The sequence below is a fragment of the Apteryx mantelli genome, chromosome 12 (genome assembly GCF_036417845.1).
Source record: "Apteryx mantelli isolate bAptMan1 chromosome 12, bAptMan1.hap1, whole genome shotgun sequence".
NCBI classification, from domain to species: Eukaryota; Metazoa; Chordata; class Aves; order Apterygiformes; family Apterygidae; genus Apteryx; species Apteryx mantelli.
In genome coordinates this window covers 17,290,931-17,303,753 of record NC_089989.1, presented here as the reverse complement: position 1 = coordinate 17,303,753, position 12,823 = coordinate 17,290,931, and the positions used below count along the sequence as shown (strand labels likewise).

Below are 12,823 nucleotides of genomic sequence, written 5' to 3'. Positions count from 1 at the left end.
CAAGCCCGTGTGGTGGCATAATCAGTGCAATAGTTCCAGAAAACTTTCCTGTGAACAATTCCTTTCCTGCTGTGGTCACTACAGCAGGCTCACTGCTGTCACATGGCAGATCCGCCTTCCAAGCCAGGTGGATATACGGAGCAAGACACGTACTGCGTGCACAGTCTTACCACTGTCAACCAAACACCCCAAAGCCAAGGGACAGCAGTTTCTCAGTCCCTCTTTGCATTCACTGCACTCTCTCCAGAACCACATCTGAACCATCTGCAGCCCTTTAAGTGAGGGAGTTCTCTGTGACTGGTGGCCAAAGCAGATCCTCCACAATTTAACTCCTGTAGATCTTGACTCTTCAGACCACAGTACTTTGGGTTTTATTTAATTGACTTAGCATAAGCACACTCAAGCAAAGATTATCCAGCTGCTAATCCACATCAGTTATGTGTGCGCACACACACTAAATCCCTGACACAGATACAGGGTTTTTCTGCAGTGTCATGGGACACAGACCATCAGTGTCAAATGCAAACACAGGACATTATTTGCAGGTCACTACCCACTCCCATGCAGCGAGTTACAGCCAATGCATGCTGTCTGCTGTACTTAGAGCTCTCAGTTTGTAGAAAAAGCACCTTGTCCTACTGTGCAAATAATGTATGCAGTATCTTCACATATGCTTGTGCTCAGACATGATGCTACCCTTGCATTGGCATGAGCTAGAAAGACTGTCTATTGAGAATGCGGCATTTGAATTTGCTTTTGAATGCTTTGTCTGATAAGGATGATCCAGGCACTTACAGGTACCCAGGACCCCTGGATCAGAGCAGGACTTGGAAGAGCCAGCTGGTGAGGTGAAGGCAGCAGCAGACCACTGTCATGGTCCGCACAGGAAAGGGGCTTGGCTTACACTGCCTGACTCGGCATTTGCAACTCTTTCCTTTAGGACATCCCAGTTACTCCTCCCAGGAGTCTGCCCAGGCTCTGCTCACCTGAACCAGCTTGCTTTCCCAGTCACTCCTGAGCTCACCTGCCTGCCAGCACATGGACTGGACAGTTCACGTGAACTGCCCGAAGGCTGCCTGCTGGCATTTTACAAGCAACCATTTTTCTTCTACTGCTGCTGCAGTGGTTAAGTGTTTTGTTGCTATGGCCACACAACTAGAGGGTTAGAAAGTCAAGTACAGTAGTTTCTTCATCTTAAGAGCCTTGGGTGTTAACTTGCAACAGCACCGTCAAGATGAAGGTATTTTTGGTATCATTAGTCTCTGTGCACCAGCCTCCATCCTTGTCCCACCATTTCTCAGGGGGTGAAAGAAGAGAACCTATTCCTTCCTTCCACCACAGATGCACCCCTTCTCCCTCCCCCAAATGGGACCCCCTTCCTCCCTCCAGGATGGAGAACAGTGGCTGAAGATATTGTGATATCCATTACCTGCATGGAGTTCACCAGGCAGATTCAGACTGTCTGAACAGGGAGACCAAAGCCAAGTGGCATGACATAACCCCTCCCTCTCTGGAGATAAAACATATCATGTTCAGACCTCAAAAGGTGCAAGCCATGTCAGCATTGACAAGGCAACGCATTGCTCCAAGTCCTCAGCTAGCACAACTGTTACCAGTGTTATCCCAGGGAAAGCAGGCAGGGCACAGACCAGAGTCTGGCCGATCTAGCAGGGGACTATGAGGCAAAGGAGCATAAACATGCCAGAAGACTTGGTTCGAAAAAGCAGCTCAGTTCAGCCGTTGCCTTGACAATTCCACCCACTCCCTGCAGGGTCTCCAGGCTTATTTCCTCTAGCTTGCACACAGAGAGGAGTAGAGGATACCCAGGTGACACCAGAGAAGCAAGCATACAAGTGTGCACATAATCTCCACCCAGTATCAACATGGCAGATCAGCCATCTTTGCATACAGTTGACTTTACCACTTTGGCTTCACAACTGATTTCCTTCTCCTGTCCTCTTCATTTCAAGCCTTGCAAGGAGGTTCCTTTTCATCCCCTATTCCCACCTTAAGCACCTTTTTCCAGCTCAGCCCTTCACAGTGCCTCATTTGTAAACGTCAACAGGGATTGAAGATAGACCAGGGTGACTTTGCTGTATGCTGAAGGGTTATAAAGGCTTTATGCCATGCCAGACACTAGCGTAAGGGTCAGGAAGAAACGTTCATAGTGGAATACACAGAACATTTACCTCTTACAATAACGGCATAAGACTGCAACTCCTTCTCAGAGGTTATTTTACTGGGTGCAAGGAAAGGCCAGCCTCAAGGACAGTGGCCTGGAAGTAACAAGCTTCCCTGCCATGGTTGCCTGCTGCCTCAAACCCTGGGCACCCAGGTTCCAAATGCCTGGTATCAGTGGGCACTAATCATCTAAACCTGAAAAGATGCCACAGCCAGAGGACAGGTAAGTGCTGGCTTTACCAGTGCTGAGCCCCTGGAACGCAAGCCCCCCGCCCCCTGTTCCAGTGGTGCTTTTCTGCCTGTTCTACTTCTCTTCTTTGCTCTCACAGAGTGGAGTCCGGCTGACGCATTATAAACAGCTTCTGCCACAGCACTGCTGCAAGCTCACTACCAGGCAGTTTATGCAGCCCAGCACTGAACTGAACACTCTGTCAGGTTTTGGGACGGCATGAGACCACACACAGGGCTTACATTAGCGGCATTAATGTTCTGAACAAAAGCAGCCTCCAAGACAAGCTGCACTCTCTCGGTATTTTGTTCTCTTCTTGGGAGACTCATTTCATCTTACAGAGAACATAGAGGTGAGCCCTAGGAACAACTCAAAAACATCCTATTGATCTCTTTCTTCAGGGAGAACAGCTAACACCGTTTCTGAAGACTGTCAGACAGCGATTTTTCTCTGGAATCAAGAAATTTGGTAAGAAAATCCTATAAATTTTCAATGATTTACTTGTTTGTCATTTTATTTTGCATGTGATAAGAGAGTAATAAATATTTGGCTGGTGGCTGTTCTGATGCGAATTGCTAGAAAAAGACTCAACAGAAAACCTGCAGAGACCACACAAGTGCTTGATGCTGTTAACAGCAACCTCTTAGATAAGAGTCTCTTATCCCCTGTCAGCCTAAACACATGGCACTTGCTCCACGGGCTCTGTTCTTTCTTCCCCTAGCCCAGCTCATTGCTCTACTTTGCCCTACCACAGCACCAGATTTTGGAAGGGTGCCAGAATGTCCTTTGTTATGGCATGAGATTAGGCTGAGGTCCAGGCTCCCCATTTCCCGGCTGCACAGCGGGAACGCACCGCCTCCCAGCCGAAATCCTTTGTGCTGTCGCAACACTCACAGCCTGCTCCCAGCGGATTCTACCTTTACTTGCCACCGGCACCTGGAGTTTTCCACCCTGCGGTGTCAGGAAGGTTAGCAGATGGAAAGGGAGACAGGAATAGATGCAGAGTGGGGTCTGCTTGGCTTGAGATGATTTGCCTCCCACACAGCCCTTAACCATTTCATATCCCTGTGGATGCATTTGACAGAGACAGTGCTGCACGACCTGGGCATGCAGGACGCAGAGATGCCAGACCCCGCAGAGTTGAGGCATGCACTGAGGACAGGCAGAACCAACACCAGGCTGTTATCAGCACAGATCCCCTCTCCTCTAAATGAGCTGAGGCAGAACTTCTGTGTTTAGTGGCCAGCACTACACATAAGGTCAGGCTAGAGAGGAACAGTCCTCCTGGCCTCAAGTTCTACAAACCTGTGTGTTCCAGGCTCCTCAGAGCCACAAAAATGCAGCCAGCTCTCCCTTTGTCCGACACTAGTTTTGCTGAGAAATGCTCTACTCCATCCCATCTCACCTGGATTTGGGCACCTCCAGTGGGCTACTTCCAATCCTCAGGAAGTTATCAGAGTGGGTTGATGAGGAAGAGCTGGAGGACTTCACTTCGACCATCCCTGTGGAAAGCAGCCTGTCTTCAGACTGCTGTGCCCGGGTCCATAACACAGCTTGCGGTGATGATGCACAGCTCTTCCTCCTGTGGGATGGATGACCTGGGTGAGAAAGCTCTTTCCCACATGTTCCAACCAGGAAGCCTTTCCACATCAGGCCAGATTTTATCCTAGCAGCTACAAAGCTCTTCTGCCCACTGAACGTGCTTTCCTCCCTCCCAGGGAACCATGAGTCACGGTAACTGCTCAGTGATGGTGGTACACTGTGCTCAGCCCAACTTAGCCCATTCTTTTGTAGATCACCATCCATGTGACCTGGAAATCGGAGACAGGAGAATGCATCGGCCCACACGCATACAGCGATTTCTTTGTTTAGTCTAGCTGTAAAAATGCCTCAAGCAAAGGGCTTCTCAGCAGGGAAAGGCCCTTTCAATCCATTCTAAACTCTACAGATTATACCAGCAAGGAGCTCAGCCCAGGTGGGCATTCTTGTGCTCTGATGAGGGCAACAGGGACACAACACCAGTGTTGTTTTCCCTTTTAGTGATTCCCTTCAGGCACCACCGATCATGTTTCTGACTATGTGCTCATGACAATCACCCCAGGTGCAGATGCATTTCAGTCTTCTCCTCGTCTCTGAGTTGACAGCCCAGAACTGCTCTGGCCTCTTTTCTAGGCAGACCCACATCCAATTCACTGTCCATTGCTACATCTTGTCTTAGCTCATAGTACCCTCCCGCTACATATTGAACAAGTACACACATTTGGGATTAATTCATGTCACTGCTGTTCCAGGTTCAGAGGGGCTCTCTTTCTTATATTAGTACTTTTTCTGGAGAAGTCCCAGGAATTTTTCCCCTTCCAAAACCACAGCGAGTTGAACAAAGATCTCCCTGTGTACGCAAGTAAACAGGGACACCTAAGGCAAACATAAAGCCAAGGGAAAAAAGATGATGTTCTTCCTGGAATCTGAAAGGGCACCTTGGCTTTGATCAAGATCTTGAGCGCTGTCAGCAAGTACAGCTAAAGACAGGCTCACTGTACAGTGGGAAGCACCCTATCCTCCTTCCCTTCTTAAAGTACGTCCACCCTCAAACATCACACCACAGCCTCTCTCACACATTATTCATCTCATGTTATCATAGCTGCCAACATTTCCAAGCACAGCTTGCAGAGACAAGCTTATACAGCTAAAATACAAATGCCTTTCCATGCAAGGAGACCTTGACCCACCTGTTTTCAGGACAACACAATGAAACACATCTCCTCTTTTCTCCCCCCCCTTACAGTATGCACAGCTTAGCTCACTGACAGTCATGGTTGTAGCAAGCCCTACCTGTTCTCCAGACTACACAGCCACAACAGCCTGCAGCAAGACACCCATGCCCAGTCCCCTCACTAAGTTCTCATGTAAAGGCTTACAACTTTCCCCTCCTCAAGCTCATAGCGTGGGCCCAAATCATCACCCTGGTAGCTGCAGAAACCCCAAAATAACCTGATGTCTCCAACAGGAGTGAAAGCAAACTAGAGTTACAAAACGTCATCAAATCAAGCCCTGGCACATCCAAGTACAGCAGATCTCTCCCAGCATGCTCCAGCCACTTCACATCTTGTAAAGATCATGCTGCAGGATCTAGTCTGTAGGTCCTGAGCACTCCAGAACATGGTTTGGATCAGTGTAAATGCTTCCCGTTTCCAACCCTGTAGGCAGGCAAGCGGAAAGCAGTTCTCCATTTGCTGCAGTCACTCTCCTGCTTGGATAAGGTAGCTTCCATGCATTAAGAGGACTCTGCCTTGGTCACTTGGTAAACGCAGTTTGGGGCTCCCCACCTTTGTTTTGTGATTTTTCAGAAAGATCCTCTGACTGTTCTTCAGTGTTTTATAAATTGAATCATAATGTGCTTTAGGAAAGCCGCTGCCACTAGCATGGCTGCTGGCTCCTCAGTCCCAGAGGATTTCCAGCTGCCTCCAGCACAACCCAGATTTAATTTAAAATAATTGCAATACAAAATAGCATCTTCACATGTGCTAAGGGAGAGGAGTGAAAAATTAAACTGAGAGGGGCAACCCTAGAGAAGGGCTCTGAAATCCCCAAACACAGAACCAGAAACTCCATAAGCAAGCAGAGCACCTGTCCCAGAGCAGCAGAATCACCTGAGACATCTTCCCCAGTCCAGCTTCCAGGCAGCCACCCGGCTCCCTAGGCAAGTCCTATACAACTCTTTAACAACAGGAAGCACTGAGAATTTCATGTTCTCTCCCAGAACCATCTCTAGGCAACATTCCAGACTGCAACTTGGTTTCAGCTCACACACCACGTGTTGTTAGAGGCGCTTAAGTCTAGAGGGGTCCTGGTCACCCACTCTACATTCCATTAGTGCAGACTTGTATAACCTCTTCCATAAACCACTTAAGCTTCACTACAGAGCAACTAAGTTTTTTGTCTCCACTTTTCCCAGGCGAGGCTGCTGCCAAATGTCATTTTCCCATTGTTTAGAACCCTCTTCTAAACTTAATCCAGAAACAATTTCACTGTGTTTAACTGTGAAGCTGGTAAACAAAAAACACAACAACAAAAACTTGCCCTGATACCAGATCAGGCGACAAACTTCAGGAACATCCCTGCAGAAGCCCGACAGTCGTTAACACAGAGGAGCCTCCATTTCCTGGTGCAGAAGTTCTGTAGCACAAGCTGCAGCAAGGCCTCTGACAGCCAAATTCCTCCCTCCACTGTAGGGAGCCCATGGCTCAGAGAGCAGACCCAGAGGGCTGGGAGTTCAGAGGTATCTTTTCTCCTGTGGTCAGAGCCTGCCCCTTTTGTGTTGCAGTCCACTGAGTGACTATCTCCTCACCATGCTGCCTGGGCTTGTGCTCCTGCTGGCATCAGCTCCACTGCTTCGTAGGTGAAGCTCCCAGCTGCTCCAGGGGAACTTTCCAGCCCCAAGGAGAAGTCACTGCTCAGACTCGTGGTGCTGCCTCGATCTCTCTGCTCTAGAAAAAAAAAAAAAGAGACAGAACTACCTGAAGACCAGCTTGAATTCATTGATTCTTCCTCTCCCTTTGAGCCTTACACTTTCCACTTGCCCTGGGGCATCACTCTTGCAATGCCCCAAGGGAAGCACAGCTCATTTGTAGTCACCTTGATGGTGGGAACCCAAGCCCCCAGGTGATCAACCATTACCAGCACCCAGAGGGGCTGATGCTCAGCAGCCGCACTCACGGAGCATGCAGATCTCTTCCAGGGTGAAGCCAGGTGGCAAACTCTTCCTTCTGGGGAAGGAAAGACAAGGTCACCTCAGCCACGTTGCAGCACTGCATGGAGCCTGGCCAGAGCCAGATCTCTGTAGCACACACCGGATCAGACTAGGGGTGAATCTGCTGTGCAGGGGCAGAGGAGAGGGGATGGGACCAGGGTGTAGTATCTGACTCTCCTAACAATCCCAGCCCACATGCCCTGCACTTTGAGAGGGTGGCAACAGGCTGCTGCAGGCAGTTGTGCATTTAATCAGAGTTAGAAGTCTCCTCCATGGTGGGGTTTGTTTCTTTATGCTCCTCCTGAAATAAGAAGGGCTAATGTTTAGCAGTCTGTCAAAGAGCAGCCACCCCGCTCCCCGCAGCGGTGCCTGATGGACCTTGTTGTGCAGCCTGCTTGAGCCAGAGCACACACCTCTGGGTTCATCTGTGCTTAGGCAGCCACGGACAGTCATTAAGCAGAGAGCACATTTCAGCCTGGACAATTTTTCAGAGCGCAACGTTGCACCTCACAAGCCTCGGCCCCATTTTGCAGCCTTCAGAGTGCAGAACAAATTAAAGAAAACTGGGCCAGGACACCAGGGCTTCCATCTCCCCAAAGGAACAGCACTAACGAGCTCCCTGGCTCTGTAGCCCATGCAGCAGCAGGCACAAGCTCCTTACCTCTGCGACTTCACAGCAGAGAACTCCTCAGAGGTGATGTGCTTCAGAAAATTGAAGCAGAAAAAGAAAATCTGAGCAAAGGGAGAGAGAAGAGCGGTTCAGGAATGAACCCGAGGCTCCATGCAGCCTCTTATTTTGGCAGGGAGGTGCTTGCAGGAAGGAGACAGCAAGAAATCTGCAGCTACCAGACTCGGATGTGCCATGGGCTGCCCCCGTCCCATCCCGGGCCTTGTCTTACATGTAAAACAGACCCTGTTCCCCACCATGGGGAGGCCCAGAAAGGAGTGCATAACAAGTCTCCTTATCAGTGCCTTGCATGCACGCCACGAGCGCACAGCGGGCACTTATGCCATCAACACAGACTGGAAAAGGGATGGGCCCCCAGCAGCTGCCTATATGTCCGAGCAAGCAGCAAACCCTAGCAGGACTGGCTGGGCTAGAACAGTCGTGTGCTCCACCTCGGCACCACAGCACTATCGCACCTGGAAACATGCAGCACCTGCAGTGTCTGTGGTCCCGGGCTCGTGCCCTGCCATGCACCAGCCTGCTCTGCAGCGCTCACCCCGCTGTGCCTCTGCCACCCCACCTACCTCAACAGCGCAGAGCCCCTCTGCTCCTGCCGCGGGCACCGGCGAGTGCTAGAGCCAGCCGCACGCCCCCACTCCAGCTACTGACGCCTCCCTTGGCCAAGCAAGCACCAGACCCAAGCAGAGCTGCCAGCCATGAGCCAGCAGAGCTCTGGAAGGGAATGAATGGGGGGAGAGAGACTAAGACAGGGTCCTGAACCCTCAAAGGATGAAAAATAGGCTAGGGTCCCAGCTCTGCTTTCTGCAAGGGATGCAGTACTGCTCAGAGGCAGGGATTCACTAGTGAGCCTGAGGAACAGGGAATTAGCAATAGGGTTGGACACACTCCCCATCTGTGGGACCCTATCCAAAAATGATATTGCAGCGTACTGCAATTATTGTCAGAGCAATCACTTGCTGTTAAGCAGCGAAAGATTTGAACACAATTAGTCCCACTAATCTTAACTGCCTCCCAGTCCCATCTGGGCACCCACAGATACAGACTGGTACAGCCCCACAGATACACACCAGAAGCAGTGTAAGCTGCTCCATGAACCTGCAATGTCACGCAAGCCACGTGCAGCTGCAACACCCAGGCTGGAGGGCTGGCACTCAGGACAAGTACACAAGACCACACAGCTTTATTTCCAAGCTCCCAGGAATCAGACACCTCAACCATCTCTTCTCATTGCTGAGCTAGATAGAGTCCCAGCTCCCTTTCACCGGGGGCCTAAACACTAATGGCACAGCAGGGGAACCAGCAGGACTGACGCTCACCAACCAGACTGTAGCCAGAGATAAAAAGCATTCCCACACCTTATGCATCAGGAAGCAACCGGGGCAAGGCTCCCACCTCGTATTTCCAGCACCTGAACAATCCTTTCAGAGCCCAGCCAGACTGGTGGTATTATCAGGAAGCAAACGGTGATGCTGCTACCTTAAACAAGTACCCAGGGGAGAGAAAGCTGTGCTCAGCCACTGCCCCAGACCAGACACTCACCTCTTCTCCTTTACTGAGTCGATCGACTAACATGTGCCTGGAAAGAGAGCAAGGGAAGGAGGTCACATGCTAGAAGCCAGAATCAGCAGAAGGGCACAAGCTATCAAGAACAGTCAGATGCCCAAGCCTCTGGTAGAAAAAGCACCAGCCCCTCCTTGTCACAGCTCAACAACACAGTGAGAGGCCCAATATCCACCCCTGGTTGTGAGCAAACACTGAAGATGACCCCCTGAAGGTTTCACCCCTACTGTGCAGAGTTACATATGCCAGTAAACCCTAGTGTACGTACCCAAAAAGAAACCAGTCATAGGCCACTGTCAGGTAGAGAATCTCAGACGGCTCCAGGGACACATGGATCAGCCCATCCTGCAAAGTAAGTGAGAGGCAGCCTTCAGGCAGCAGCCCTGGAGGTAAGGACTTGGAGTTCATGAGCTATTGGAAATTGCCATGGTGAATAAAGATGCCCAGCTTGCTCTGCCCTGCCTCCAAGTGGGGGTCAGGCGCCTCCTGGTTACAGCACACAGCATTCTAGACGCTGAGCAGTCTGCAGTACAGAGGATCCTCTGAGCAGAGCTGCAAGTACACTGCTCTATCCCCTTGCAATACTCTGTCTGATGGCAGGACAGCATGTGGGACTCCACATCAGAGCCTATCCCACACCCTCTCTGAAGCCAGCATGGCCAAAAGAATCAGTAATAGCTCCACCACCACTTTCTGGTGACACGGTCACTCCCTCTCCCAGCTGTCACCCCCAAAAGCAGAGCATGTCAGCTAGGTACTCACAGCCCATAAGGAGAGGCGTAATAGAGAGATGAAGAGAGGAGTTCGATCCCAGCCAGATATACAGTGCACCAGGAGCCCGCTATCATCTGTTCCAGGTGGGAGTAGGAAGGAGAGGAAAACAAAAGGACTTGTAACAAGAGTGATGCCTGTTCTTTATAGCAAATCTGTAGTGATAGGCCATTCTCCATTCCCCACAGCCTATCTGCACTGCAGGAGCAGAGCTCAGCCACCAAGCCAGAACATTTTGCCTTGGAGGTAGCGGCCAACAACTTGTTCAGACTGTCCTGGGTTGTCAGCAGCCCTGGCTGATGTGCTGTCCTAGTTCTAACTAGTGACTTTGTGTCCTGAGCAGCTGTTATGATCATCATCTTGCTTCCCGTAACATACAGTTGCCCAGTTGCAACCCACTACCACCATCTATCCCCATATCAGAGGTAAACCTGCTCCAACTTAACATTTTCTTTCAGCCTCACTAAGAAGGCAGAAGGATCCAGACGTCAGCTCTGAGAAAAGCAAATCTCCCCTTCCCACTGAAGCACATTTGCACAGAGGCACACACAGGGCACCACTCCTGTGGCCTCCAGAAAGTTTGCAGGGTGTTCCAATAACACAGTAACTGCAGGAGAGTCTGCTGCTGGGCTGTGCTGCCAACATCAGCCACAGCTCCATCTATCCAACAGGCCTAGGTATCATATTGCAGTGTCCAGAGGGAATAGGATGCCAACGTAGGGCTCTACACTTACTTCAAGGAGTTGGGGTGGCTGTGACGAAAGGAGATCATAATCAGGCACCTATTGAGACCCTGGGAGCAAGGAGCTTGCCTTACCATCACTATTGATGATAGAGATCAGCAGCTTCAGGTAGTTCTGTGTCTGTTGCACGAGGTCCCAGCTCTATGGGGAAAGAGGAATGACAACAGTAAGGGTCTGCTCACAACAAAAGGCTGCTCTTTTCGGTAGTTCAGAGCCTGCCATATTCTTGGCCTCTCTACCCAGAACAGCAGCTAAGCACAGATAACCCCATGGCCCTTGCTCAGCACAGCACACTTTCCCCTAAGGGCTCTAATCCCTCCCCCATCCTCTGCAGCAGGCCCCCTGGGACAAGAGGCCAGACAGGAAAAAAAAAAGTCGTTTCTGCTGTCTAGGTCAGCCAGCTGCCAGGACCCCCACAGCCTGCCCCTTTGGCTAGAGGCAGGGCACAGAACCTGCCTGCCTGCCACCCCATAGCTCCAAGCAGCCCACGCTCTGAGAAACTAAAATGAGCTGGCGAATACCTGCGAGCACTGACCTAGTTCTGCAGCCCCCTGCGTGCGCACGCTTTACAAAATGGCTCAGCGGCCACGTTACAGCCGCGTACATGATGCAAGCAGCACGATGGGGTGAGCAGGTTAGCAGCCCATCCCCACAACTGGAGCACTTTGCCCAAAATTCTTTGACTCGCCCAGGTAAATAGCGCCAGCAGGCTGCTTGCAGAGGGCTGACCCACTTCCAGCAGCTCTAGACGGGTACTAGACCTCTGCAGTAATGCTCAAGCAGCAGCAGCGCAGAAGGGCTCTGAACTCAGGGACCCTCAGTGCTACAACAGAGGTAAGTGTTTCACCTGCCTGGAGAAAAAGATCAAAACAGGCCCAAGTGTGCTGTTCTGCATCTAATCTGGGGCTGAAAGTCCATTGTTCCTTTGACAGCTTGTTCCAACAGATCACCCTCAAAAATAACATGCCAAACTGCTGTTCTCATTCGTCTGATTTCAGCTTGCAGATATTGTTTCCTATGCAATTTCCTTCCCTAGATTGAAGAGTGCTTTAGAACTAGTATTTTCTCCCTGTGAAGGTACTTATACACTAATTAAGTCAACTCTCTGTCACCTTTGTGATTAGCTAAACGGACTGAGAACTTCAGCTTTGAGTCAAGCACCTTCTCCAGTCCTCAGATCATTTCTGCATTTATTTCTTACATCCTCTTCAATTTTTAACATACCTTTTAAAAGTATGGCTTTTCAAAACACTGGCTGCTTAGTATTCTAGTAAACAAGTTTCTAGTCATAAGCAAGTGTGGTCCCATTAGTTCTGTTTCAACACTGCAAGCTACTTTTCCATCATTCTGCTTATGCCGGCATTTTAACATTTTCATCACTGACTGAGAAATGGTGGCCCCAGCACTGGGAGGCCCTCCTAGTTCTGCAGTGCTTCCAGCTATAGAGCGCAGGAGCGTGGCACGCTCCAGCACTGCGGGCAACCGTCGCAAAACCTGAGAAGACCAGGGAGGGGGCAGCAGTGGGTCCACTGATGTGTGAAAACGAGCACACTAACCAGTGCTGTGGTATAAGGTGACGCTCTTGGGTAGGAACAGACAAAGGTGAACCTCAAAGCTCAGGCAAAGAGTTCACTCAACTTGTGATGCTGTCACGCTAATAAATGATGGAGACACGCTATGGTCAATTATGATTTACTACTTTCTATCCTAGAATAGGCATCTTGCATACCCATTACAGAAGGTGCCTAGCTACTTGGCTACTATTCACATACGGGAAAGCTGACCTTCTCAAGACTCTTTCCATAACCAAGAAAGTCTGTCCACCGAAGGCATGTGCCTAAGCTAAGACAGTTGTGAACAGGCAATACTTACCATTTCCTGGAATGGGGCAAGTTTCTTAT

The 12,823-nt window shown here is 50.2% G+C and overlaps 1 protein-coding gene across 5 annotated transcripts in view; it reads right to left on the bottom strand.

Moving 5' to 3' along the window:
- MTMR14 (myotubularin related protein 14) overlaps nucleotides 1–12,823 on the bottom strand; it is a 33,390-nt gene that overhangs the window by 8,079 nt on the left and 12,488 nt on the right. For all 5 annotated transcript variants that reach the window (XM_067303361.1, XM_067303363.1, XM_067303360.1 and 2 more), the window contains 8 exons: nucleotides 10,997–11,063; nucleotides 10,171–10,256; nucleotides 9,677–9,753; nucleotides 9,388–9,424; nucleotides 7,822–7,892; nucleotides 7,127–7,176; nucleotides 6,759–6,897; nucleotides 3,816–3,992 (listed from right to left, as the gene is read on the bottom strand). In XM_067303361.1, the coding sequence (XP_067159462.1) occupies nucleotides 3,816–3,992; nucleotides 6,759–6,897; nucleotides 7,127–7,176; nucleotides 7,822–7,892; nucleotides 9,388–9,424; nucleotides 9,677–9,753; nucleotides 10,171–10,256; nucleotides 10,997–11,063 (704 nt within the window). The remainder of the gene's footprint in view (nucleotides 1–3,815; nucleotides 3,993–6,758; nucleotides 6,898–7,126; nucleotides 7,177–7,821; nucleotides 7,893–9,387; nucleotides 9,425–9,676; nucleotides 9,754–10,170; nucleotides 10,257–10,996; nucleotides 11,064–12,823) is intronic.